Here is a 25571-nt window from a genome sequence, read left to right on the forward strand (position 1 = left end):
CTACGATTACAATAAGTTTTCTTGTCCACCTCCATTTATATACAGATGGTACTTTGTTCTTGAAATACTGTTGCCCTCAAAACCAGTCACACATGTTTTCAATAAAACCTTTTTCAATCAAGAACATTCCACAAGTCATTTGGGATTTATAAATGCCAACAGAAGTTAAGCAACTCTAAATCCAAATTAATTATCCAAGCCAGCTTATTACTATCTGCAGATTTAACCTAAAATTACCTTATTTTTAAAAATAATTTGGTTACTTCAACAACACTCAAATTCCATAATCATCTATTCCACACAGTATTTCAGAAGTTAATGTTTCTACAATACTTGAAAAATATTGCTTAAACTGTGATACACTGAATACTTATCCTGACAGAAACACAGTGTAAAAAAGGTCTTTAATATCAGCCTGATTCATTTGGCATTGGGTTCCATTATGGTTTACATGGAAAATAGAGAATAAGTTTGCACAACTGTAGTACAAAGGTTAGGTGTACAACATTTTAAAAAAATTGTACTCAGCAATAGATTCAGGTCAGATTTTTAGCTGCCACAATTAAAGCTTCTGACCAAAGTGATGCTTCTTTCTATCTGCCAAAGATTTGGTCTTGTGACTTTCAGTTTGTAGAGTTATCATCGAATGTTATCAGAGCAATCCAAGCCACTTCCTTAGATGCAGAGAGCAGAAAAAACCCCACAAAACTACTACAAAGCCTGGTTTATGAATATGTTGCTTTTAAGCAAATAACTGCTTTCTGCTTTGTAGCGTATGTGGCCCTGACAGCAAGTGAGATCAGTATCAGGAGAGATCCCTCCAGCATCGAACAGAACCATCACGCACACAGAAGCCGCTCATTGCTAAGAAAACTGTTTAAACTGTATTTTGAAGGGGAGAAAAAGAAGAAGAAATGTGCAAAACCTCTGCAAGAAGCAAGTAAAACCAGCAGGCAACACGCATGGAATAGGACACATGGGGTTTGTGTATCTGTGCCTTTGCTCTGGTTTAGCATAAGGCACTATTTTAAACTAGTTCAGCCAAACCAGACTAGGCTTCAGTTTATATTATGTCATTATTAGTCAATTAAGGAGGCACTGGAGGGAGAAGAGCAAGAGGGCAATAGTATAAAGTTACAAAAATAGCAAAGAACTTCTAAGCCTTGTGCTCCAGGAACTAAGAAAAAGTAGTTAAAGGCAACTAAAAGAAAGAAAAATAATATTCTAACTGCACAGAATAAAAGCCTGACTACCAACGTATAAATCACACTTAAACCAACGTAACACCATTCACTCAAAAAGAAGATGTATGTATTGTGCAGAAAGGGAAGATATGCACTAAGGCAGTACATGTTTGCATATAGACAGATCCATATTTCAGATGGTTTCAGAGCTGGGGAGAACACAAGGATGAATGGGTAACACCACGGACCACCATCACGGTGCTGACTGCAGCATCGCGCCAGCAAATCCAGCACCTTCTGCTCTGCTTCAAATCCGCCACCTCTGCATCTCTCAGATTATGCCAGCATCAAGAAGGCAGCACAAACACGACCTTTTGAAGGCTTCTGATCCAGAGGTCTTACAGCTATCCCACACCCTGCTCATCCACAATTCACATTGTTTAACATGAACGCTTGCATGTAATATAAATACCCCACCAGGCAGTCCCTTGCTCACAAGTTCACACACATTCACACATATTCCCAACTTTGATAAGGGAAATCCACTCCCTAATCCCTGTAAGCAAATTAAACCACTCTTATCAGACAGATTGTACTAGTAGCAAGAAACTAACTTTGCATCCTCCTGTAACCCCATCCAAAGAGGGTTCATGGTTTCCCATAGGAAATAATGCCCTCCAAGGAGATCCTGCCCTTTCAGATCAATCAGACCAGTGACTGCACAGGAAAAGCAGATTCACCTTGGAAAGGCAATTGTAGCAGTAGCTTGTCCAAACCTCTTCCATCGCCACCACCCTGACTCCGTTCTCAGAGCACCAGTTAGACCAGACTATGAAAAAACCCCTGAAAATGGCTCCAGGTCGCTACCTCAGTTTGGTCTGCTATCCCCCAGATGGATCTGCTGGGGTGTTTCAGCAGCCTCACTATGTCAAGTCTGGCAAAAGCAAACTCCATGATGTGCAGCGCAAAGGTGAACACACGGCGGTGCAGCTGGCGGACAGATTAAGATGCAAACTTTCTATTTACACAGCGAGCAGAGACACTTGGCCTGGGCCGAGCTATAACCAAAAGAACCTCAACCACAAACTACAAGCACTGACCTCTGCTATCAAAAGGCAAGGTGAAATTTAGCTCCTTTCTGTAGATTTTAAGAGAAGAGTTTCTCTCTTTTTCTGGGCATTGAACAGTTTTGGCCCAAGTGCCATTTCACTAAGCAGCTAACGCCTCACAACTGCGTGTTGCTCGGGGCTCACGTATTCCATTACCAGTTCTCTTTTCTGTGTTCCCTAAGGATGAAAAAAGTCAGTAAAATTGGCAACACCATCACTTGTTGAGCATGAGATTCCAAAGGAAAGGCAGAGACACCCGACACTGAGAGCCCTCCTCGTTTCAGGGATCTGCAAGAACAGAACTTCTAAAAAGGAGATGTCTTAGGAGTAGTTACCAACAATATCATCCCTTCAAACAATCAACATCTAAAATATTTTTTAAAACCAATTTAGTATTTCCAAAGTTCATTACAAAAACGCATTGCCACTTGGAATCTGAAAATTAAAACAAACAAACTCACTCAACTATTCTGTAGCAAATTTGGTCTAGTTTTGGAATCCTAAACCTCGTGAGGGTTTACCCATCTCTGCTCTGAAGGAACTTGGCTCAGAGCAGGACGTAGTTTCAGCACAAAGCCAGGGCTGGATGTGCATCCAGCAGGTGAAGTGCTCCCCTAGAGCTGGGCAGGTCCGGCTGTCACCTGGAGGTTGGCTCAGGTACCTCCATGAGCTGCTGTTTCAGGTTCCAATTTCAATGCACACACCCTGCTCATTTTTGCAGCCTCCTCGCCCTTCCAGTTAGGGATAACATTAGGAAACAATGAATTCCACAAGGCTTTAGCTTTCTCCAAGAAAAGCAAGAAAACAAGACAAGGAGCAGAACAGAGTGTTCAGTGAGAATGCTCCCACCAGACCACAGCGAAGGGGGAAACGAAAGGTCACTTTACACCTGTTTTCTCTGAAAAACAAACACCAAATCGTTTTCTAGAAGCATTCACTACTTTCCTCTGACTCAGAGACTGGTTTAGATACAAGAACACTCAAGCAAAACGCTGTGCTGACAGTGTCATGCGTCTCAGCAATCTCCCACCCTGCACACTATTGTCTGTGTCCTCTGGCCGTCCAACCTGTGATCGACACCTTACTTAAAAAAAACCCTTTTGATTGACAATCTAGATGTGCACATATTTAAACTACTCATACAGCTGTAACTTATTGCTCTTGGTCAGGTTGCACCAGCGTCCCCCGGCAGGGACGTGTGCCAGTACAAACACCTCGCACCTTCCCCAGCGACGCAGGGGGTTTGAACACACGAGTCGACCCACCCGACTTCACGTGGGTGGGAAAGCGGAGCCTCCGCTGCAAGATGCTCCAAACAAACAGCATCTTCCCATTGTTTAGAGTTTAACGCATTCTTGGGCACGCACACAAAAATCAAAGCTCAAAAAAGGAAGGAACTTTAGTCATTAAATCGAATGGGAAGTGGACATCCAAGTACCCAGAATGCTTTGAAAACTTTATCCCTAAGGCAAAGCGTGTTTCTAGCTTCATTTCTGTTTCCATTAATTCTCTCCCGGTATTTTTTCCGCTGCCCAAATAACTCCACGTTCATGCGTTCTTTCTGAAATTCAGCTGCATGCTTGTTATACTGACAATGCTTAAAATGGAAATAGTGCTGCCTGGTTGCTTTTCCTCATTTTAACAGCTACTTTAAGCTGTCAGATCCCATCACTCCTCAACTGTTCTCCTGAAGTCGCATTCCCCAGCTATGCAAAGTATTTTGAGAAGAAGAAAGTTAGCCATTAAAAAAAAAAAGTTCTTCCCATTTCTAAGCCACATAAGTTGGAGTACAACCAATTATTGAGCAATAAAGAAAGTGTTATTCGTGTGGTCTCTGGAGATCAGCTCAGTAAGATACTCCTTCCTCTTTCAAGACTGTTTCAATCTATTGTGAAATAGTTCAACCCAAAGCTCAATCAGATCCAGCAATGGATGGGACCTTGATTTGGTGCCCAGAGGCTTCAGCACTAGTATCCACTGAAATAAAGGGGTGTCCCCACTCTTCCCACGAGGGAAACCCATGACCCTCAGAGACAAGTAGTGGAGAAAGAACATGCTGAAAATTCAGATGCTAGTAACAGAAAAACAAAGCCTTTATATTTAGCATATTCCTCCTATATTTCTAATCTGGCCAGAAAATAAAAGACCCATTTTCCTTAAACATTAAAAATATTTGAAGACTTTCTACTGCCTCATTCTCCAGAGAGTTCAATTCCATTTCCTCAAAAAATGACTTTTTATCCACTCCTCTAAAAACATAAGTAGGAATAGGGAAATTAAACGCTAATTTTCACCTCTGGTTCATACCCTCTCCTCCCACATCCCTCTCTTTTCAAATGCTTTCACCCATTTCCATACACAAAAAGGAATTAAAGTGAAGATCAAGAATACGTTATAGTGTTCAAATTCTAAGTTATCTTTTAGATTCTATAATTTAACAACTTCAAATTAGAAAAATCATTAACAAGATGATGAGACCTTCATAGGCTCGGTTAAGTCCCATACGGCACTACAGCACTAGCAGAATACAAGAGAATTCAGATCGCAGATCCTCCGAGGCCTACAATAAAGCTATATGCAAATGTTAACAGTCTGCAGGCAAATTAATAATGAAAGAAAATGCATATAAAGTACAGGCTACCACTGCAAGAGCCTTCCAGAAAACAGAGATGAGCAGAAGATCCAAAAGCACTTCAGCATCTGTCAACTCAGCCACTCCTGATGAGAGACAACTTCCCATAAGAGACTTGTCAGCTGTGGTCAGTGGAACCTTCCGTTAATAACAACTAAACAAACAGCCGTCTTTATGGATGTGAAGTACGTTAAGTACCGAATGGATACAGGACACTGACCTTCTGCTTCCCACAGCACAGGCAAAAGGACTCGCAGCCCCACGGAGCCATCCCGGGGGACAGGGAGATCATCGCTCTTGCTTTATACTCAAATGATGCTGCGGCTTTACTGGTTGTTTTATGAATCCGTTCTGCCATTACCCCTGTATATCCGGTTCTCATTCACAAAACTATTTATGGCCACGTGCCTTTTTCATGCCGATCTCCTATTCATCCACGTGTTTAATTTCATTTTATCCTTTTAAGTATCAAATAAATTATTCCCTTCACCTTAAACAGGTATATTGCTGCTCGAGCTGAATAATAAATACTCCGCAAAAATCCACCTTACTTCCCCACCTCCACTTGCACCTCATCTTCATCTCTTAAAATCATTTTCCATAAAGCACAAAAGGTTTAACTATTCTTTTATCTCTTCTGATTCACCTCAGAACTTGATTTAGTGAGGAAAAAACCAAACAAAACCAAGATTCTTTGCTGCATCATTAGGCAACTAAGTGCATTTCAAACTTGGGTGGGAGGAAAATCAAGAGTGGAACCAGACTATGTTTATGTTGAAATATCTTTTTATGTTGCTAGATAAACTCACCTCTAGTTGTCCTCATTGTTCCAGTAAACATTCTGAATTAAGCAGTTACTGGTCTATATTTCAGCCTTGGAATGTTTACTCTCTTCAGCATTTTGCTGAAGCTGTAAAGCAAAATAAGCTGTAACATTTATGCCCATTTTAATTTAGATTTAAAATAATGTTGCTCAGGTATAATAGCAAGGCCCTTTGCACAGCAAAGGGTGGCAACAGGGAATAACTCCCTTAACTGCTCCTGAGACCAACCACACTCACCCCACCCAGAAAACCACCTTCCCCAAACTCAAGGGTGACCCCTCCTGCTAATGAAGCAGAAGTGCCATGTCCCAGGCAGGTTCCAGCCATACCCTGACCCTGCCTTGATGTAAACTCGACTGAAGTCAAACAAGAAGTGCTTCTGAAAAAAGCCAGATGAGCATATGGTGCAAAGCCCAGCACCTGGAGAGCAAAATGAATCTACAGCCACGCTGAGGCAAGGCCAGCTCTGGGAGTACAACCAGATCGTCAGGCTTGACAGGGAACTAATTCAATTGCAACATCTGACCAAAAAAATCACCTACAGTAAAAGCCCCATAGGTGTATCCCCCACTAACTAAAATGCTGAGCTTGTCTTCATATAAGCGTAGCTTACGATCTGGCTGTAAAGATGATGCACAACACCAGGCTCTAAAGCACAGCAGCAGGTTACAGAGCACGACGAGGAACCGCAGTGCAAAGCCAGCCAGTGAGCTTTGCAAGAGGGGAAGGGGCCAGCAAATTGCTCAGGAGCAGCAGGTTGCAGACAGGACACCCCTAACAGAACCCCAATGACAGGACCCCCGCCAACAGGGCCGGTCACCGGAGCACAGCCCAAGCGCTTGCCTCGCTCACCCACCTTCACGCCCATGATAGAAGCCTGGCAAAACCTGACACCTGGTTCACAAGAGGACACTTCCCTGTGTGAGCACAACCAGTGTCATCAAGAGCCAAGACGTACACACGTACATGCTCAAAGTCTGGTTCTCTCTGCTGACAGCTTAAACTGCAAACTGAAACCGCTCCTTCCTGCAGCAGGCTGAGTCACAGCTGCCACCCGGCCACGGGTGCAGAGCAATGGAGCTCCAGGAGGAGCAGGTGCTCCCACAAGAAACCTCCTGGTCTTGGCTCCAGGAGCCGCTCTTACCACTACAGCAAACAGCCTTCCTCACCAGAGCCCAAACCTATTGGAGCCCCAAACCCTCTGCCATCCTGGTGCCAACCCAGGCCGCCGTCTCCTCCCCCTTAGCCTGTTGTATCCTCCAAAGGATGTGGTAAAGCAGAACTTGTGGTCCCCTCTATAGCAACAGGGCAAGTAACTGCGAACACAGCAGCCAGGAAGGAAGGTGAGAGAGGATGTGGTTGCTGGTGCTGCAGCAACTTTAAAAATGCTGTGAGAGGTAAGATAAGAGAGAAAGGATTAATCCTGGGGAGCGGGAAGGCGGGAGGATGTGAAGAGCTCAGCTGGAGCAGGACAGAGCTGATGAGCAATAGGTGAGTATAAGAAACAGCAACTGAAACAAAGGGTACTGGGCAGGTAGGGACACTACGATGGTCATTCTGCAGGCAAAGGCCAACAGGAAGCCTGGCTTACTTGGAGCAGGGGAGATTTTGATGTGAAATTATGTAAGTTAGATGCCCTGGATGGCATATGTGGAACAACATAACTCCACCTAGCACACAGTATTATATAGGTGCTGTTTCATTTTTATTCAAACCATTACCTGAGAAGGCCACGCAAAGGCAGAGACTTCACACAAGTCATCTGCTGTTATCAGTGGGAGACACTCCTAAGAAAGTCACGCCACATCTCTTGAAAGAAGAAATGCGGATCTTTGGGGTGTCAAAATTTCACGCTCTTGAAAACAAACATTACAGTTTTATTCAAATAAGAAAACTGTAAGACTCGAAAAACCTTGTTTGCACTGTCCAAGGATACTTTTCATAGATGGCCATGCTGCAGCAGCAATTCATTTTCCTCAAATAAGTTTATACATTTTGAGGTTTGAGGCACTGCATGGCTTTGCCACAATGAGAACCATCTGTCTTAAGCAGACCATCCAGAAATGAACACTACTTTTTCAAGCATACAATTCTGCTTATAAAATACACGCAAGAAACCCCAGAATGGGACCGAGTTTTGTTTCAAAATACATTATAATGTGCAAATTACAACCCAGGATATATTAAAGCTCTTAAAGAGCAAGATAATAAGAGAGAAACCTCAACTAATGCCAGATGTAAGCTCAGAAACACCAACTATTTTTATGGAAGGACTGAGTGCATTACAGACTTTTTATGTACATGTTCAATTATTTAAACTGAAGACAAACATGCACATGCTGCTTCTCCTTTAGGTGATACTAGCGCAGTTCAACAAATGTAAGTGAACCTATGCCTCTTAAGTGTGGGGATAAGCAGCAGAATCTAGACCTTAAAATCCCAACTCATTAGCTAAACAAAAGCTAAGCAAAGGTTCATAACTATTAAAATCCACTGGGGCCCAGAGAGTTGACGCATCTCTACCATTAGCATTAATGATACCCACAAAACTCATTTAAAAAAAAAAAACCCACACAACAAAGAAAGCAAACAAAGCAACGCTAACCTCTTCCTTCTGCTCATCCTGAGGGAATGGGACAAGGATTTGGTTTTTGCTGACAGTATCCAGAGCTGCAGACTGAAAGCTGCAACGACCCACAGGGATTCACTGTTCTGTTCCGTGCATTATAAACAAGAGCTTTGAAAATGAGCAGATTCTGGTGTGTCCTGCTCTGCTGCTGGGATGGGATAAATCACAGAGCCCCAGATCTAAGCTGCCTCCCTCAGGAGCTGCTGCATGGTAACAATGCTAAATATATATTGTTGTTGTTCCAGTAAAATTTTTTTTCAGTTGACAATGTTGCAACTTTTCACTGTTCCCCAGCACCATCCCACTTCCCTGATTTAATACACACCCATTCTTTTATTTTGAAATAATTTGGACAAATACAATTTTAGAACTGATTCCCAGTAAATCTTTCAGTGCCCAGCTACATCTTTGGATTAACTGTTGACTGATTTTCATCTTTCTTTTTTTTTTCCTTTCTGCAAAGCTCTCCCAGCTGTTAAAACAGAGATCAACAAGATCTCTTGCCCACACAGTTTCCCCTTTAGGCAGCTGTGTACTAATTATTAAAAATGAAACATACAGTGTTCCTGCTTATTGCATGGATGACTACAACAGAAAAAACAAACAAGCCTGCTGATCCATTTAAAAGAAGACACACACAATTCTGCCCTCTTACCCAAAACCATACTAATTACAATAGTAGAATCTTATTCACAAGACGCCGCCTTCAAACTGTAGCAGTCTGAGGGAATATATTTTGGGGAAACTAGCTTTTTGCTCAACTTCATAAATCAATGGCATACTGGATTCATCATGCAGAATATCCAAACTGTTCAAGGCATCTTCAAAGTGCACGATTTTGTCATTAATATCAAGCCTTTTCAAGTACGGTGCTGCTCCAAGTACACAGCTGGAGTTTAGGAACTCTTGAATTTCCCATTCTGTTCAATTCTTTGAAGGAGTAATATTTGTGTGGGGGGCTTTCTTTGTTGGGTTTTAAGGGGATTTAATGTTATTATTTGTATATAACCCCTTAAAAAAAAGTGACATTGTTCAAGTTTACAAAATAGTCCTTGATCTCTCCCTAAATGCCACCACATGGGCTACATTTAAAAAAAAAAGTAAAGACCTCATCAGGTATGCCTGGTATTCCGAATAGCAAAACTTCTGATCTCCATTACCTTCCTCATCTCCACTTTTCAGTGGATAAACACTTCAGAAAAGGGACCAACCCCTGCTGCATTTGCACACACTCCACAGTCCTTCATAGCGTCGGGCCGTTTGTCTGGATTTTTACAGCCATGTTTTTTCAGGCTGATCCCACTCGCATTAAATACTCAAACTTGAATCTTGGCATACGTCTCTTCCGCAAAGAGAGAGATCACCTGTATGGCCACAGAATTAATCAACAAATCACAAACTGAAATATGGCCAAACCAAAACTAATGTGGCACCTGTACTGCTGACACATCTTGTGAGGGATCAGAAACATCCACCTGTGCATCAGAGCATACATTGCAACCAATAAACAAGGATTCTCTGATAACTGAAGTTTTTCCTTTGGAGGGAGAGAGCACATACTCATTCTCACTGGCTCAGTTCTGTTTCATTTCTATCGAGTTTATCCTCAGGTGACAACTCCCATTAATTAGAGTGTGAACTCGTGTTAAATCCAAGTTTAAAACTTAGGAAAAGTAATCACATTTCCCTTAACGAAATGACCACTGTATAAAGCCTCCCTGAAACTCCACTGGGTTCTGCCCTCCTCCCAAAAGAGGCCTCAGTTCCTGGTAATAAGATTGCAGCAAAAATAAATGAATGCATCAAAGTAGGTGGAATAAAGGAGGGGAAATATTGTGCAAAATGCTGAGCCACCAAAAGCAAACAAAGCATTTGTTCAGTAGTGACAACGACTGATTTAATCTGAGGCAAATTACCAAACAAACATCAGTTAAATTACATGCTGGAATACAAGGGAAAGTTCTCCCACACACATTTCAGGTTTGCAGCGTCAATAGGGCAGCACGCACAGCCAAGGCTCTGCGGATTGCGATGGAGCCACTGAGCTGCTCGCTCAGGGATACTTGAGATTCTCCACAGGACATGAGACAATTACAAGTATCTAGAGAGGTAAATTTAACTCCATCACACTAAACAGACATTCATACAAGAAGAGTAGAGAGATCATGTGTCACTGAGCCTTGTAAAATGGGAAGAAATCAGTGTTTCCTACTCTATAAACGTGACATTCACGAAACACACAGAATTAGAGTTTTATGACACAATCACCTCTACCATTCACAAATTTTAAGTGCCCAACCACCTGATCAGAGACCACCAGCAGCAAAGATCCTCCAGCTCTAAGAGCAGCCCGGTCGTGCCAAGTGCAGGCCCTACACCCAACAGATCCGCAACGGGGACCAATTCACAGAGAGATCAGAGATGCGTGGGGAACCACAGCAGTTTGGTGACTGTCCCACAACCAGGCTGTAGTACAGCCACACTCGGAGCCTCAACACACAAAGCTCAAGTTCAGCGTGCTAACCACACTGTGCTAACCAAGGCGACCTTAAATTACAGCTTCTGGAAAGTAGGGCATCTACCGACTGTGCAAACCTTCCAGCCTGGCTCCCGACAAAGCCTCTGGCCTCTCAAAGTTAAACAGTCAGATCATTTTACGGAAATAAATCAATTACTCTCTTTTGACCAATGTGACTTGGAAACTTATGCATCAGGAATAAATAATGTTTCACCATCCTGAGCAAGAAAAGCAACACCCTTTGATCCTTTAAGTAAGGACTGCTTCCCTCAGCAAGGATGTTCTGCTCCTAAGCTGGATCGGCAAGTCTGGCTGAGCAAAAGGGGTAATTCAGTTTGCTTGCTACAACAATCTCATGTCCTCGGGTCCAAAAAAAACCACCAAACACCTTTGGAGCATTTTACGACACATGCTATAACAATTATGATGGTACCATGATATAGCTTTCAAGCCTTCACAATGCTTGAATAAGCATCCGTCTTTACAGCCCTAATGGGAATTACATCAGTAAACAGTCGTCTTCTATTAATCAAGCTTTTAGACATAGTAATGGAAAAAAAGCACTACCCGATTTAAAACAGCGCTTGTGGGAGCTACGATTAAAAGTCGCACGTATGTCATACCAGTGTGACCACTCTCACCCATCCCATCTTCCAGTACTATATATTTGCCTAAATCCAGTATCAGTGAAACAAGGGACAGCACTAAATGTTTGGGTTGGGTTTTTTTAAGTTCCATTCCTAAACATGCAGCTGTGATAGCTTTATATTCAATTCCCAGTTCTGAGCAGTGAATTGGTACCAGTTCAGAAACCTCAGATGGAGTTCTGCTGCAGCAGGTGACACCATTTGCTTTACCCACCTCAGCAGCTTTCACTAAAATGTTTGGGTTCAATCTCTGAATAAAAGCATCCATTTTATGACCTTAAAAATAGAATCCTAAAGTTTAAAACTTCTTGTAGCTTAAAAAAATCCATTCATAACCCTCTTCTCCAAGAACTGCCAGACAGAATATTGTTTTGGGGGAGGGGAATTTGGTTTACTACACAAAGAGGAAAAAGAAAATATGGTTTAATGTCATATCAGTTCTACTCTGGCATTTAAATACCAACTTATCAACTTACGATGGAACAGAAAGGACACATGAAAAAAAAACAGGCTGACTCCATCCAGTCTCATTAAAACCACATTATGTTAGTTTACCTAACTGTAAAGACAACTGTTTTTTCAACATAAATCCTAGACTGTCCATCAAGGTTAAGAGCATATCAAAACATACAATACACATATCCATTGCTCGCTAAATAAAAGCGCAAACAGGAGCCTCATATAATTTATGAGCTATACAGTAAAACCCAAAGCACAGTGAAACTCCAAGACAATACTACCAAGAAAAGATTCTCGCTAGCTTTGCTAAGCCCAGGACGCACAACATTTTCTGAATGCAGATCTCGAAATTCTTTATAAAGCTGGTAAGGCTACAGCAAGCAGACAAGAATTTAAAACTCTCTTTTAAGGAGTTTAGAACCAACAAAGCTCCTGGTATTTTAGTGACATTGCGGGCTCTTGGAACACTGAAGGCATTTAGAAGTGCTAGCAAATTAATATGCTGCACCAACTCATTTGGTGAACAATCTCATTCAGATCTTAAGCTGCTTGTCCTGTGTTCTGAATGTGTTAGCAGGCCGAAAAAATCTGAGGCACCAAAGATATTTTCTGAAAGGGTGCTACAGTTATTTCAAGCATAAACTGCTTGCTGTACTTTAGCCTGATTACTGGGACAGCAATAAAAAGCATTCTGTCTTGAATACAAGCGAAAACAAGACCACCACACCACATAAATTGTGACATTATTAGTCAAAGGACTAACACAAACTACAGTTCAATGTTATTACAATCATCATGGTAGAAGTAATGGAGAGCTGCTGGTCCAGTTGAGTTGGTATTATAGCGCAGCATGTTGTACAGGAATATTTCTTAATGAATTGCTTTACTAAGACTATGTAATAGCCAAGTGTGCTGTACAGAGTACATGTCATAAAATTTTGTGAATAAAACTACACAGATACGTGATCCCGATTTCCACTCTCACATTCTGGAAGATCAAGTATAAAGCTACCACAACAACAAAAATAAACAGAGGGAACATTTACATTATCATGTGCTGCTTGTGTTTTGCTATCACAGCAAAAGCAAGCCATGAAGTATCAAACGAGGATGGCAAGCACAGCGATGCTCTTTTCTACCACTGTTGTGGGAGGAAATCTAACAAATGTTTGCCTCATTTCCAGAAAGTAATGGATTCCCCAACTCCACAGGTCTATTTGGAATAAACAGTGCCCACAAATTATATACAAATCTGTTACAAACTCACTTCTCCATAAGCCTGCCGTTCAAAATAAGCAGCTGATAACTCAGCAATAACAAGATAACATGGCAATAACAAGGAATCCAGCCAGTTCACACACAAAAGTGCTGCAAAGAGCCCAGCCTGGCGTCTCACAGGAGACCACGGACCCAGGTCAGCTCGTGGCCATGCTGTTCAGCAGCAGAATGCAAAACGCCGTGATGTGCAGAATAAGATGTCGGGCACTTGGGCTCACCCTTTCCCAAAGCAAGAGCAAAATTACAGCCCACTTTCTGTATTATTTCCACACATTTGCTTCCACAGGAGCAGCCTGAATGCCGAGAGGTGGAGACCAGCTCATCCCATCCAGGAAACAGACCCTGTAACATCCAAATGTGTATTCACAGAGCAACAGCCTACAAAGAGATCAAACTGCTTCCTACAAACTATTTCTGAGCAGGGCTGTGTGGGGCATCTCACAATTACAGCTTTAAGGAGTAAGTAATTAACTCCATAAATGAAAAGCAAACACAGACACACACATCCCATCCTCTCTTTATCAGGGATGTGTGAATATCACCCCCACGTAACTTCAAAAGTCTAGACCAAGAGGGTTTTAAGCAGATGACATTAAATATTTATGTTGTTCTATTTCATTTTTTTTGCCTATTTATCTGAAGGGAATTAATTAGTATATTGAAAAAATAATTATTTGAAATGTGGCTGTCAGACGTACAGACTTTTTATAGCATTCAGTGAACACTGCAATTCTAGTATAGAGAATCTATTTTGGGTATCTATCAGCACACTATATTGACTTTCAATATAAGGACATACAACAAAAAAGACAGGGTCCATCAATGGACTGCACAGTGGGGATGGGATCTCCAGCAACAACTGCTATGACAGCAACTCCCAGGTTCATAAAGTGAATTAAAAAAACCACTAAGTGGAACTTCTGGAACAGCACAACACTTTAAGCAATGCACTTACTAAAAGAGCAGACATTTGAGTGCTACAGGGGTTGAGATCCTGTAAATTACACTGAGAGACACTCTTCAGAAGTCTTGCTAGATGCACTTCTAACTCATTTATTACTGGAATGAGGTGGCATTAGAGCACCGAGCTTCAAAGCAGAAGATATTAAAGGCAAAGTCCTCATTTTTTTTTCTATGTAAGAGATGTTGGCTTTGGATATTACAGTTCATCATAGCAAATGTCACCTGGGAAAACTGCCCACCTCAAAACAACAACAACAAAGTCTTGCATTTATATTAAAATACCAAGTTACTATCAGCAAGCCTCCTTACAGTGCTCTGGAGTCTTAAAACCAGAATAAGTTATTAATATTTGTTGCTCTATGACACTTAGTATATTCAACTGATCTACAGACACCTTCTTTCATTAACCAGGACACCTCCTGACTTGGCTCTCGGCCTGCAAGAAGTTATCACAACACACTTCAGTTCACATTTTTGGAAAAATATGTTGCAAACCATAAAGTACATGGTGATAAGAGTTAATATTGTGAGTAATGCAAGAAAGAGACAAAAAAGAACAGTGTCTTTGAGAATCCATAATCTACTCACGGAAAGTAAAATGCATGGGGGAGGACAGCAGAAGATAATGGGATATTAACGAAAAACCTGCAGAACATCAGGAAATAAAATTTGCTTTAATGGAATTCAAGACTAAACCATAAGGCATCTGCATGCATTGGAGAAAAATTTCTTAGTCAGGATACAAGAGACACACACGCTTTAGAAAAACATGTGCCTGAGCTCGAGAGTTCTGACTCTTGCCGGGCCTTGCAGAGACACCCATGCAAACAGTGACAGATGTTCGGAGAGCGGAGTCAGCATTACTAAATTAAGCACAATGATCTAAATTTCTTATTAACCCCAAAAAAAGCTGGAGACATTATGCACACAGACACAACGGATGCGTAAACGAAAAGCCCATAGCTTCAGTTCTTATATCCGCATTGAAATAACTCAAAGGCAAGGGATGAAGAAAAAGGTTCAGTCTTTTATAAAATGTGATTTAATTGAACAAAGGTACAAAATACAAGCAATTTCTAAGATAGCGGACAACTAATAAAGGTAAGTAGTCTGAGCAACATTTTACATCAGTGCATGTGCTTTGCAAGACAAAGCTTCTCAGAAGAGCTCCATACTAGAAGTGATAGTGCTGGCAAGGTAAAAATAGATCTCATGAGTTTATCCTCTCTCTAAAATTAAAAGGCTGTAATTTAAACAAAAATAATAGATTTCCCTACAGATAAAATCCCCAAGGTTACATAAGCTTTTCATATCTTTGCTTTCTTTGCACCTTTATAATTCCTATTCCATTGTACTTTTCTGTTTAGGTTGAAGAAAAAAATCACATGGTTTACAAACTTTAAATTGAATATTTCAAAACACAGATGTTAACATATATGGTCTCATTTATACACCAGTAATTAACATTTTATCTTGGGACATGACGATAAAAAAATACTCCTTGTTCTATTTTCTTTTAAATGCGTATGCAAAATATGGGATCGATATCATCTTCCAAATCTGGACTTCAACACAATTCTATCATATCCAAAATGAATGAGTCACTATCGCGAGCATCCAGCAAGGTCGTCCCGAGCAATCCAGAACAATCACAGGGATGAAACTGCTCCGCAGGGCCAGCAAAGGGCAGCTCGGATCTTCGGGAATGTGGCAAGAGGAAGAGCTGGCAACGATCCCAGGGACTCAACTGCATGTGCTGGCACAACACGACCAAGGATCCCCAAATTTATGGTGACCTAGAGACTCTAATTGTGATACACGGCTGCTCCTTCTGACAGGAAGTCTACTGCAATCTGTATCAACTCCCATTATTAAAAATAATGACATGTCAGCCTTCCTCCTCTTCCCCTTTCACTCTTCCTCATATCTTGTGCTTTGCTTACCTCAGCTTTCATCCATTACACTGCCGCAGGTTTGTCTGTTGGATTAAAGAGCGCTCAAACATGGAAGAAACGCCTTTGTTTGAAGAAGAACAAACAGGAACCTCCTGTCCAACCCTTGACTTGGATGGATCAGAGCTACTGATCTTCACAGAGCAACCGGAGCTTCTGGGCACAGTTCCCTCAACGTCCCATGACTCCCCAACTATTTTATAACACAGGGACAGACCATTTGCTTGATGAGCATCTGAATCATCTACAAAAAATATGAAAGAGGATACTGACTTGAATCTACTAGATGTTTTATCTGCCAAGCAGGGAAAGCAAGTTTGGTGCCTGAACCAGAGTGATACAGAGCAAGAGAAAGGAAAACCAAGGCGTGCTTACCTATGTACAGGGAGGGCGAGGGAACTTCTCACAATTTGACAAGAACATCCCCTCCCACAGCAAGGACGAGGTCAGTGCTCTTTAGCTGTCACAATGACAATACCTTCCACTTAAAATAGCCCTTGGAAGACACCACTCTGGTCCAAAGGTCGACTGAAACTGCTACTCCCCTCAGCCAAGAAAGGAAAAGAGCTTTTTTCCCCACGATCCCCGAAGCTTAAACTTATCTCTCCAAATAACGGAGTTTTGTCTGCTAATACAAACTGGTGGGCCGTGAAGTAGTAGGACCAAGGAAGTTTATGTTATGGCAGAATACTTGGGCAGAGCATCTCTGAAGTTCGAGGTCTTCAAGACATGAGCATCTGCCAATGTCTATCATGGACATTCAGTGAGTCTTCACTGACATTATTAACCAAGAGTCACCCTAAAACATTCCACCTTTTATAAAGGCCTCATGCCTTCTGGATACATTTGGAAAGGATTTTCAATATTCTGTAAAAAGAAAATTACCACTTGCCTGGCTTGGTGTGCAGACTGAGATGGACCCAGACTAAGCGGTAAGACTAAAGAAACCTCGTGTGGTCTACCCCACTATTTTTAATAGTCCTTTATATGAATGACATTCATAATGATCAGTAAGCATATCCAACAAAGTTACTAACATATTGTATTTAATTCTTGCTTAAGCACTTAATATACAGACTAAAGCTCAGTCATACTGTTTCATTCCTCATTCGAGTCAATGAAAGGATTTCCAGAAAAGCCGAATGCAACCATGACGTTTTTATCCTCAAGAAGCTAATGCATAATTGTAGCCTCTGTAAATGCACACAAGTAAACAGAACCTTACAATTTTGCAAAATTAAGATATAATACAACAGGTATAGGAGCCCACATTACCTCCGTGGTAACTTTTGTTTAAAAATTGTGTATTTCCTGGCTTTAAGATGCTTAATTCTACTAATTTAATATTTGTGAGTATATCTATTTTTGGAATGGCTACGGAACACATACACAAAGGAGAAAAACACAAGTTATAAATGCAATGCCATGAATAGAGCTATATTGTTCATGCATTTTTTCCTCTTCTTCCCTAAGAGAATTTGAGCATTAAGTGCTGCACCACAAAAAGAAAATGTATTACAGTCCCCCCTTTTAAGGATGATTTGAGCCTGTGGCTTTTTTCTTTTAGTTTTGGGTTCATCTTCAGACTATTTTCAAAATTCTCTTTATCCAAGCAAGCCTCTTGAAGTGCATTAGGGCTTACACATGAGTCCCAGACTGTTTAATTTAGCCCTAATACCTTGAGGAAGCTTCAGGATGGATTGTTGCTATTCTGATTAAGGAAATCAATCTCCCCCCCTGCTGAGAAGGCTGGATGAATGCCATGCCCCCAGAGAAAAATCAATATTGCTCCACTGACCAGCGACTTCCAGACACCGCACGCACCGATGCGCCATGAAGAAAAAAAAACACCTTAATTTTTTGCATTCTAATTATAAAATAGGTTTTGAATTTCCAATATTTTGACACTTTTTTACTTGTTCAACTCTTCAAGAAGCATGGATTCTAGCTTTTTAGCACTCTGTCAATATTCTATATATTTTTTTATTGTTCCCAGGGATTAACCCACAAGCAAACCACAAAAGGTAACTACACCAAGCCAACAAGAGATTCAGCATTTAAGTCAATATGAAAACTACACATATCATATAAAAGGAAAGATCTTCTGACCTTTGTGTGAATGGAGTGCTCTACTTTGTCATGCTGTTCCTAACCACCAAGCACTTTCACTCAACTGCTAACAACCAAGTGAAATATTTATATTTACTTTGTTTAGCTCAGCAAAGGTTTCTTAGCAGGAACAATTCACCACACTCCCATAAACATTAAACACTGGCATTATGATACACAAGCTTTCTATTCAAGTATTTTCGAAAAGCCTCAACCACCATGCAGACCTCAGTCTCCAAAGGATTAGGTACATGTGTTCCACAACAGCACATTTCTTGCAAAAATCGTCTTCCTCCAACAATTACAGCTTTCCTATTTCAAGGTAGTTTCTTGTCAATCATACCCAACCTCTGGAAAAGGAGCTTTCAACAATCTTATACACAATACAGGTATAAGGATGACACAGACAAGAATCGGAGAAGAAGCCACAGTGTAAAAAGAAAACCAGCCCATAATTATCCAGAAGAGGAGGTGGAGAACGGCTCCAGTTCACATTGCGCTCTCCCAGGAACCGATCAGCTTCCACCCTGCCCAGGTTGTTTCCTGGGCTACCTCATCACATCTCCAAAGACTGCAGGCAGCCACACAAACATTATTTTGTCTTTAAATAGAGTTGGAACCTGGCTGTCCCCCCCCACTCCAAAAATAAGGTTGTAAATCCCTGGGGCGCTGATTTAAATAGGAACCGAATCACACGCGTCATGTGATGCGCATTCTCATTACCTAAAGGATAGGCTGGTGCATTCACTCAGCTTACAGTTCTGGTTTTTGGGTAAAGCATGCAACAACCTTGAAGTGTTGAACGCCTTGATGACCGTGGGCAGGCTGTCTGTCTGTCTGTCCTTCAGGAGAACAGAGCCTCTCTCATCACCTGATGACAGTGTCTTTGAGCAAAGCAGCAAAGGAACTCCTAACCAGTATACACACTACTGAAATGTTTGCTTAGAGCGCTTCTGTACACCAAAAACTGAAGCTTTTTTTCAGCTTTTATATGTTAAGTTCCAAACATAAGCCAAAAAGCATCCCCTGTGAAACAAAAGATAATTCACAACTCCAAAGAGTTGTAAAGAAATAAAGGCTCTGGACCAGCATATACAACTCTCTCCTCCCACCCTTTATTTTTAGGCTTTTCCAGTGACAACACACGGGCAGAAGTATCTCAGACTGTTATACTTGGGTGAGGCATGATAGGCAAAAAAAAATATTTATGTCAAACTCTATCACAGCTCTCCTGGCTCATTCACTGCCAGTTTTTCTTTTACTACTGGCAAAACCTTAGTTACACATTCTTAATGAATGCCACTCCTATAAGACCCACATTTGACAGATCAACAGCTCTCAAGAGGGTAAGAAATATTTCCCTTCCCTATTTAACTTTTGTTTGAGAAAACACACTTCCATTCACTCACTGCTGCATGCCAATCATTTTTTCCCTTTGTAAATACAAGATAAATGCATTAAAGCATTTATCTCTGCATAAAAGAAAGCATAGTGCAGGGTGAAAAACATTAGCTAAATGCATTTTAAACCTATTTGCTAAACAATTCCTCAAAGTTTTCTGCACAAAACAGTGGATGAAAAACAGCAGTGCACACACTTCTAGATAAAGCTCATTCAGGGATGTGGTCAAATATTCTTCCATGGTGAGCAAAGATGCAAAATGCAACCACAGAAAACAATGTATATACATTCAAACTAATATGAAAACTCTAATACTACACGGAAAAAGACACACAAAAATAGCATGTTACAAAGCCAAGCATGCAAAAGAGGACTGCCAGGTCCCTTCAGTACTTTTCTGTTGTATTTCTTATCTAACCTTCAGCCTTTGCTCCATGCTTCTTCCTTCCCCTTGCAGATCCAGGACACTTTCTCCTGATCCCATCAAACTCTTGACTTGCCTTTCCTAAGGCGCTAATCCCACCGCTCATCCTGTCTGACAGCAAGTCATATCCCACCTGTGCTGCCAGAGCCCAGCCCTGCTCTCCCCACATTGATCCCAGCTCTTGCCTTGTCACTGCTTCCTTGCCTCTTTGGTTTAAACTCCATTCCTCCTGCCGAGCTCAGTTCTGCCATTTCCTTTGCCCAGTTAGTCCTGGTTCGTCCTCCCCAAATTCACTATCAGAACTGCTAATTCGAATTGTCTCTCCTCAAACAACCCCACTCCCATCATTCTTTGCACTCCAATCACAGGAGCCGTTCCTAGACAAGCAGCTCCAAGCTTCTGTAACTAGATCCTACTCCAAGCTCTATTGCTTCTTCCCCACCATATTTGGTCTCTCAAATCAGCTACGCTCCTACCACGGCATCTCTTCCCCCATTCCTCACCCTCTGGTGAGCATGAACAAGAGAAGAACCAGTCCATAACATGAGAGGAACCATCAAGGAAGCCTAAGTGCTCAGATGGGCTTTTGGCATGACCTGGTGCAACCCACACTCTTGCAAGGACTGGACTGATGCACATTCAGTTTTTCTGTGGTTAACCGCATCATCTCATTCCACAAAAAAACCCTTCCAAGGCCAAAACATACTCAGCGCACACTGGAACTTCAAGACTTCAAAACTAGTATCTTCACCAAGTGTTTGCAAAGTGGTGTTTTTCCAAAGACTTACAAGTTTGCCTAATTTGGGCAGATTTTCTCAAGAACAGCAGAAGGCATATCCCCATTCAACAGCTATTGTCTGCCAAATTTCAAAACCTTGCTCCAACAAATAGGAGCACAACAGCTTTCCAAAACCGAAGAGGCATCATGTTTAGTGTCTGCAAGACACCAACTGTAGTAACAACTGAATAATCCCAACTAATCTGAAATACAAAAAATGTGAGGCAGGGGCAGAAAAAAGAAAAGCAGAGTGTGAGTAAGACAACTTGAAAAAACTAAGCAGCAGAAAATAGGTGAGTTATGAAGGTTATTTAACACTTTCTGCTAAGAAGAGCTACCAGCTTCATCTAGAGTATAGGCTGAGAGGGAGAAACTGTCCAAGGCACCCAATAAGCAATTTCTCAGTGTTAATCAGATCTGACCATCAAAATCTCCAGGAGTTCCGTGAGAAAAAAAGCAGTGTTCTCAGTATGCGTGCAAGATGATCATTCTCCTGCCGCATGGGTAATACTCCTTTACCTGCATATCCACAGAGACTGTGCAATGAAAGTAAAATTTCTGAACTATAAAGTAAATAATTTATGAGAGAAACTGTACCTGCCATTCACAGAGGAGTAAGGGTCAACACTACAAACTATCCTTCCCCTTCAGATACATAAATACTACCAGCAGCAGCATGCATGACGGCCCCACTAAAACAGTGCGACTCAAAGATCTGCTGTAAAACTTCTTTAGGTACCAAGCAAAAGCAGTTGAAAAACGAGAGATGGTCAAGTGACAGATTTAACATAAGAAACTTATGTTATTTCAGCTACAACAAGAAGAATGATAATCTACTATGGCGTGTCCTCAGGATTAAGGACTTTTTGGATGACTTGGTAGCTCATTAGGGACAATCAATCTAAACCAGGCATTAATTCCTGAGAGACTCCATTTCAAGTTTTATCGCTTTACTGGGTTTCTGAGGGTGTCTGGGGGATTGCTGTTGTTCTTTTGGTTGTTTTTCCAATTAGGTTGACTCTTCCCCAAGTAAATTAAGGGCAACATTGCCACAGAACTGCTTCTTTCCTCGCTTTACAACATGCACATCTGCTTCAGTGATCAGCAATGAACAGCGACCAACCAACATATTCTTGCACTTTAACTGCACTGCTCTGGGCTCTAAGTCATCTAGAAACACCATCTACGTGTTTTCCATGTTTAGATGCAAAAAGAAACATTTTACTTAATAATAAATACTTATTTAATAATGCTGCCAAACTATTCTTAATGAGCCAAGTGAAATTATTGACCAGGTTAATAAGACAACACAGAGGCAGAGAAATCATGTAAGAATTCCAAAGTGATTCAAATCACCCCACCAGGCCTGCTTAAAAAGACTAAAACTGTCATATCCTGTACATTCCCTATGTGCATACATACAACATATATACTGATTTTCCCCATTTTGTATTTTAGAGTCAAAGCCACTGTTTGAGAAGAAGGACAAAGAAGGACAAAGACTGCAATACACCAGGAGACGGTGTTTTTTCCTCTCACCAATTTAACCAGCGTATTGTTTAAAAAAAAAAAAGAAAATAGAAAAACAGAGTTTCTAAGGGTGGAAAGAGGAAGACAAGTTTCATCTGAAAAGCACACCATTATATTGAAGGGGGAAGTTATTTTAAAATATTTACATGAACACTAAGGAAACTCAAGAGAGCACTGGATTTTGACAGATGGATTAGATTCAATGTATAACCAGTCTCAGAAGTATTATTTTAAACAGGATGAAAGTGAATTCCCAAAAATTCATTAGCAGGTTACCTCTCCAGCAACCAAAGGCAATAATGTAAAGCACATTATTAAGTTCCAGTGCAGCAGTGGCTCCTACTCTTCATGTGGAGCGCGGCTTTTGAAATTCTGCTCTTAAAGAATGTTTCACAACATGAGTAACACTAATGAGCTGCAAAGAGTCCAGAAAAACATCTCATGTTTGACTGCCTTCCCATATGGTTCAGGAAAGCGGGGGATCTCGAGCAGCCACAATACAAATGGGAAGAGTCTGTGATGGAAAAGAAAAAATATATTCTGTGCAGTCTAGACTCACTCTGAAAGACTGTAAATCCCCCATTCTTTAACGAATAGGTAGGAAATACAAGAATAGGTTGGTGACGATACTATAGAAAACCTTTTTCTTAAAGCAAAGCAGAATTGTAAACAAAATTATTCAGACATTCATACGTTGAAAACCCAGCTACTGCTATAGAAACTAGAACAGAGTCTTTCCACTGCCAGTGCCTGGAAGCACCAAGGGAACGTGCAGGGACCTCACACAAAACTCCTTCTCCTACTGCCCAGCTCCCACACAACACTTCTTCGAGTTTAAAAATCAACTAGTTTGAAATTACAGAAAAGCACTACAATAGCACTGATTTTAAACTGCACACACTTGCAGGCTGCAGCAGCCGGAACTGCTGTCCTGTGCTGGGCAAATGCACAAAGCTGTGCGCTGCGGAACTAAGATGTTGTGTGCCGCAGAATTAAGATGTTGTGTAATGATTCAACTTTATGAACAGTTTCTCACTCAGTAATCCGCATATACAGGCTGACCACTCAATATAGTGAGTGAAATAAGGAGATATTAATGTCAGACAATATTGCTACCTCAAGACTGTCCAAATAACTATGCAGAACACTCAGCTAATGAAAAGTATTTTGCTTTGAAGTACCTGTCTCCAGCACTCTGTGTACAACTTTTACTAACAGCCTTAGAATAACCAAGCCAAAATTATAAATATAATGCATTTATTCCTGACCTCAGCTTTTTTTAAACCTCTCAATATATTTGCTTTTAGGGTGACTTATTCTGGGAGTATATTTTTGTAGGTGAATTTCCAGCTCCACTGAAATATACAGAAACTTTAACATGTTACTAAACAGAAACCAAGACTCTACTAAACACAAAGAGAAGCGGGTCAGGGATGCACAGCTGTGTCTCTAGGAGTTGTCTGAATGATGCCAAACAAGCTGCAACAATTCACAGCCGATTTACAATAAACCACACTTTTCATAAGAGCATTTGCCGTCACTACGGAAGAAGATTTTTCCAAGCTGCAAACAATTCATCCACCCACCTTTGGCGGTTGGGCCCATTATCTTATATAATGGAAATTCTCAGCTCACTATCAGGGTTCACTTGTGATTTACCTTACAAGACTGACACTTCTGAGCTGTGTGTCCTTGTCCTTTCAGTCTTGGACAGTATCAGTTAACACCCAAAGAGCTGGTAGGGGTGTGAGAATGGGATGGGTGGGATGACACACACAGATTTCTATTGTTTGCAATCAACTCCAGTGGTGCATACAATAAAACTAGATGTTGGCTGAAGAAAAGAATCAATATATCAAACTGAGATGCAGCTCTGTAGATCATCTTATAGGGAACGAGCTGACAAGAATGGAGCCTTCATTTAAGATCACATTTGACTGCTGTGCTCAGATGTCCCCACTATGTAATGCCACCAAGGTCAAAATCACCCAGGTGCTCCAGATGGTTTCCAAACGTGAGTCACCACTATATGCAACACCCATACATTATAAATAGTATAGAAGAACAATACGGCATTCAAGTAAATGGAAGAAACACAAGATTACAGCTGTTTAAATACAAATTCTGCTGATGACAGAGAGATGCAAGTGCTGGAAGAGGAAATGATTTATCAGTTACAGATAGCAAGCAGGGCCTTCGAGTTCTCCAGCTGCACCTATGTTTTGTCATCTGACAATAAGGACGGGGTTAAGAGAACATGGTCTACAAGAATCCCACTTGTTTTAATACTGTGAATTAAGAAATTGCTATTACTGAAAATAATAATTTTCTCAGCTATGAGAAGTTTAATGGCAATGCACAAGTGCAACAAACTTTATAATGCAAAACTAACCATGTCCACAAATTGTATTTTTTCATACTAAAGCGTACTGGAATAACCTACAAACAAAACATGCAGCCCACAAAGCATCAGTCATATGAGGAATTGGCCAACAGAACCACTTGCGTAAGGAGAGCAAAATTAAGACCTTTGCAAATACAGAATATTCACCTTCTCACAGGCTGAAAGGACGTCACCGTTAGCAGACACCCAGCTTTTCACAAAGGCCAAAGAAAAACCACCTTCCTCCCCAGTTTTTTTTTTTAACTTTCCATTGAATGTGGAAAAAACCCCAACAACAAACCCACAGTGTCTGCATCTCTGAAACATTCATAACGAAAAGCTGAATCTTGTCACATTTAATCACTTTACCACTTGCACGTGCCATGCTGTGTGACAGCATCCTGAAGAGGCAGATTTTTTCTTGGACCACTTAACCACAAATTTACACGTAGCTCCCCCAAATTACCTACTGTACCAAAACTCATCATCAAGAATGTTCATTCCCTTCAATATACCAACCATGCGGCCACAGCTTTTCCCACTCAAAAGACAAGGACCGGAGTGCTGTGGTTTGTTTTAGCTCCGTTTGCTATGTAATTCCTACCACTTGCTTCAAGGGCTTCACACCACACAAAGGACACTGGTGGGAAGTGTAGCACAGAGGAGCATTTTACCAGCTAAAGCACCCATCAGAATAGCTGTATGTGCCGTGCTCTGTGTTCTTCCACATTACCCGAGAGAGGAAAAGGGT

General features: G+C 41.2%; 1 protein-coding gene across 14 annotated transcripts in view; it reads right to left on the bottom strand.

Annotated features, from left to right (window-relative positions):
* Nucleotides 1-25571, bottom strand: part of FNBP1 (formin binding protein 1) — a 93230-nt gene that overhangs the window by 64123 nt on the left and 3536 nt on the right. For 4 of the 14 annotated variants that reach the window (XM_065648794.1, XM_065648803.1, XM_065648792.1 and 1 more), the window contains exon 1: nucleotides 20315-20397. The exons of 1 other annotated variant lie outside the window; for it this stretch is intronic. In XM_065648794.1, coding sequence (XP_065504866.1) covers nucleotides 20315-20380 — 66 coding nt within the window. In that variant the 5' untranslated portion in view covers nucleotides 20381-20397. Of the gene's footprint in view, nucleotides 1-20314; nucleotides 20400-25571 lie in introns of those variants that run through there. 9 more of the 14 variants (XM_065648795.1, XM_065648800.1, XM_065648797.1 and 6 more) reach the window with 3 other exon arrangements.

This window comes from Caloenas nicobarica, chromosome 19 (assembly GCF_036013445.1).
Source record: "Caloenas nicobarica isolate bCalNic1 chromosome 19, bCalNic1.hap1, whole genome shotgun sequence".
Classification (NCBI taxonomy): Eukaryota; Metazoa; Chordata; class Aves; order Columbiformes; family Columbidae; genus Caloenas; species Caloenas nicobarica.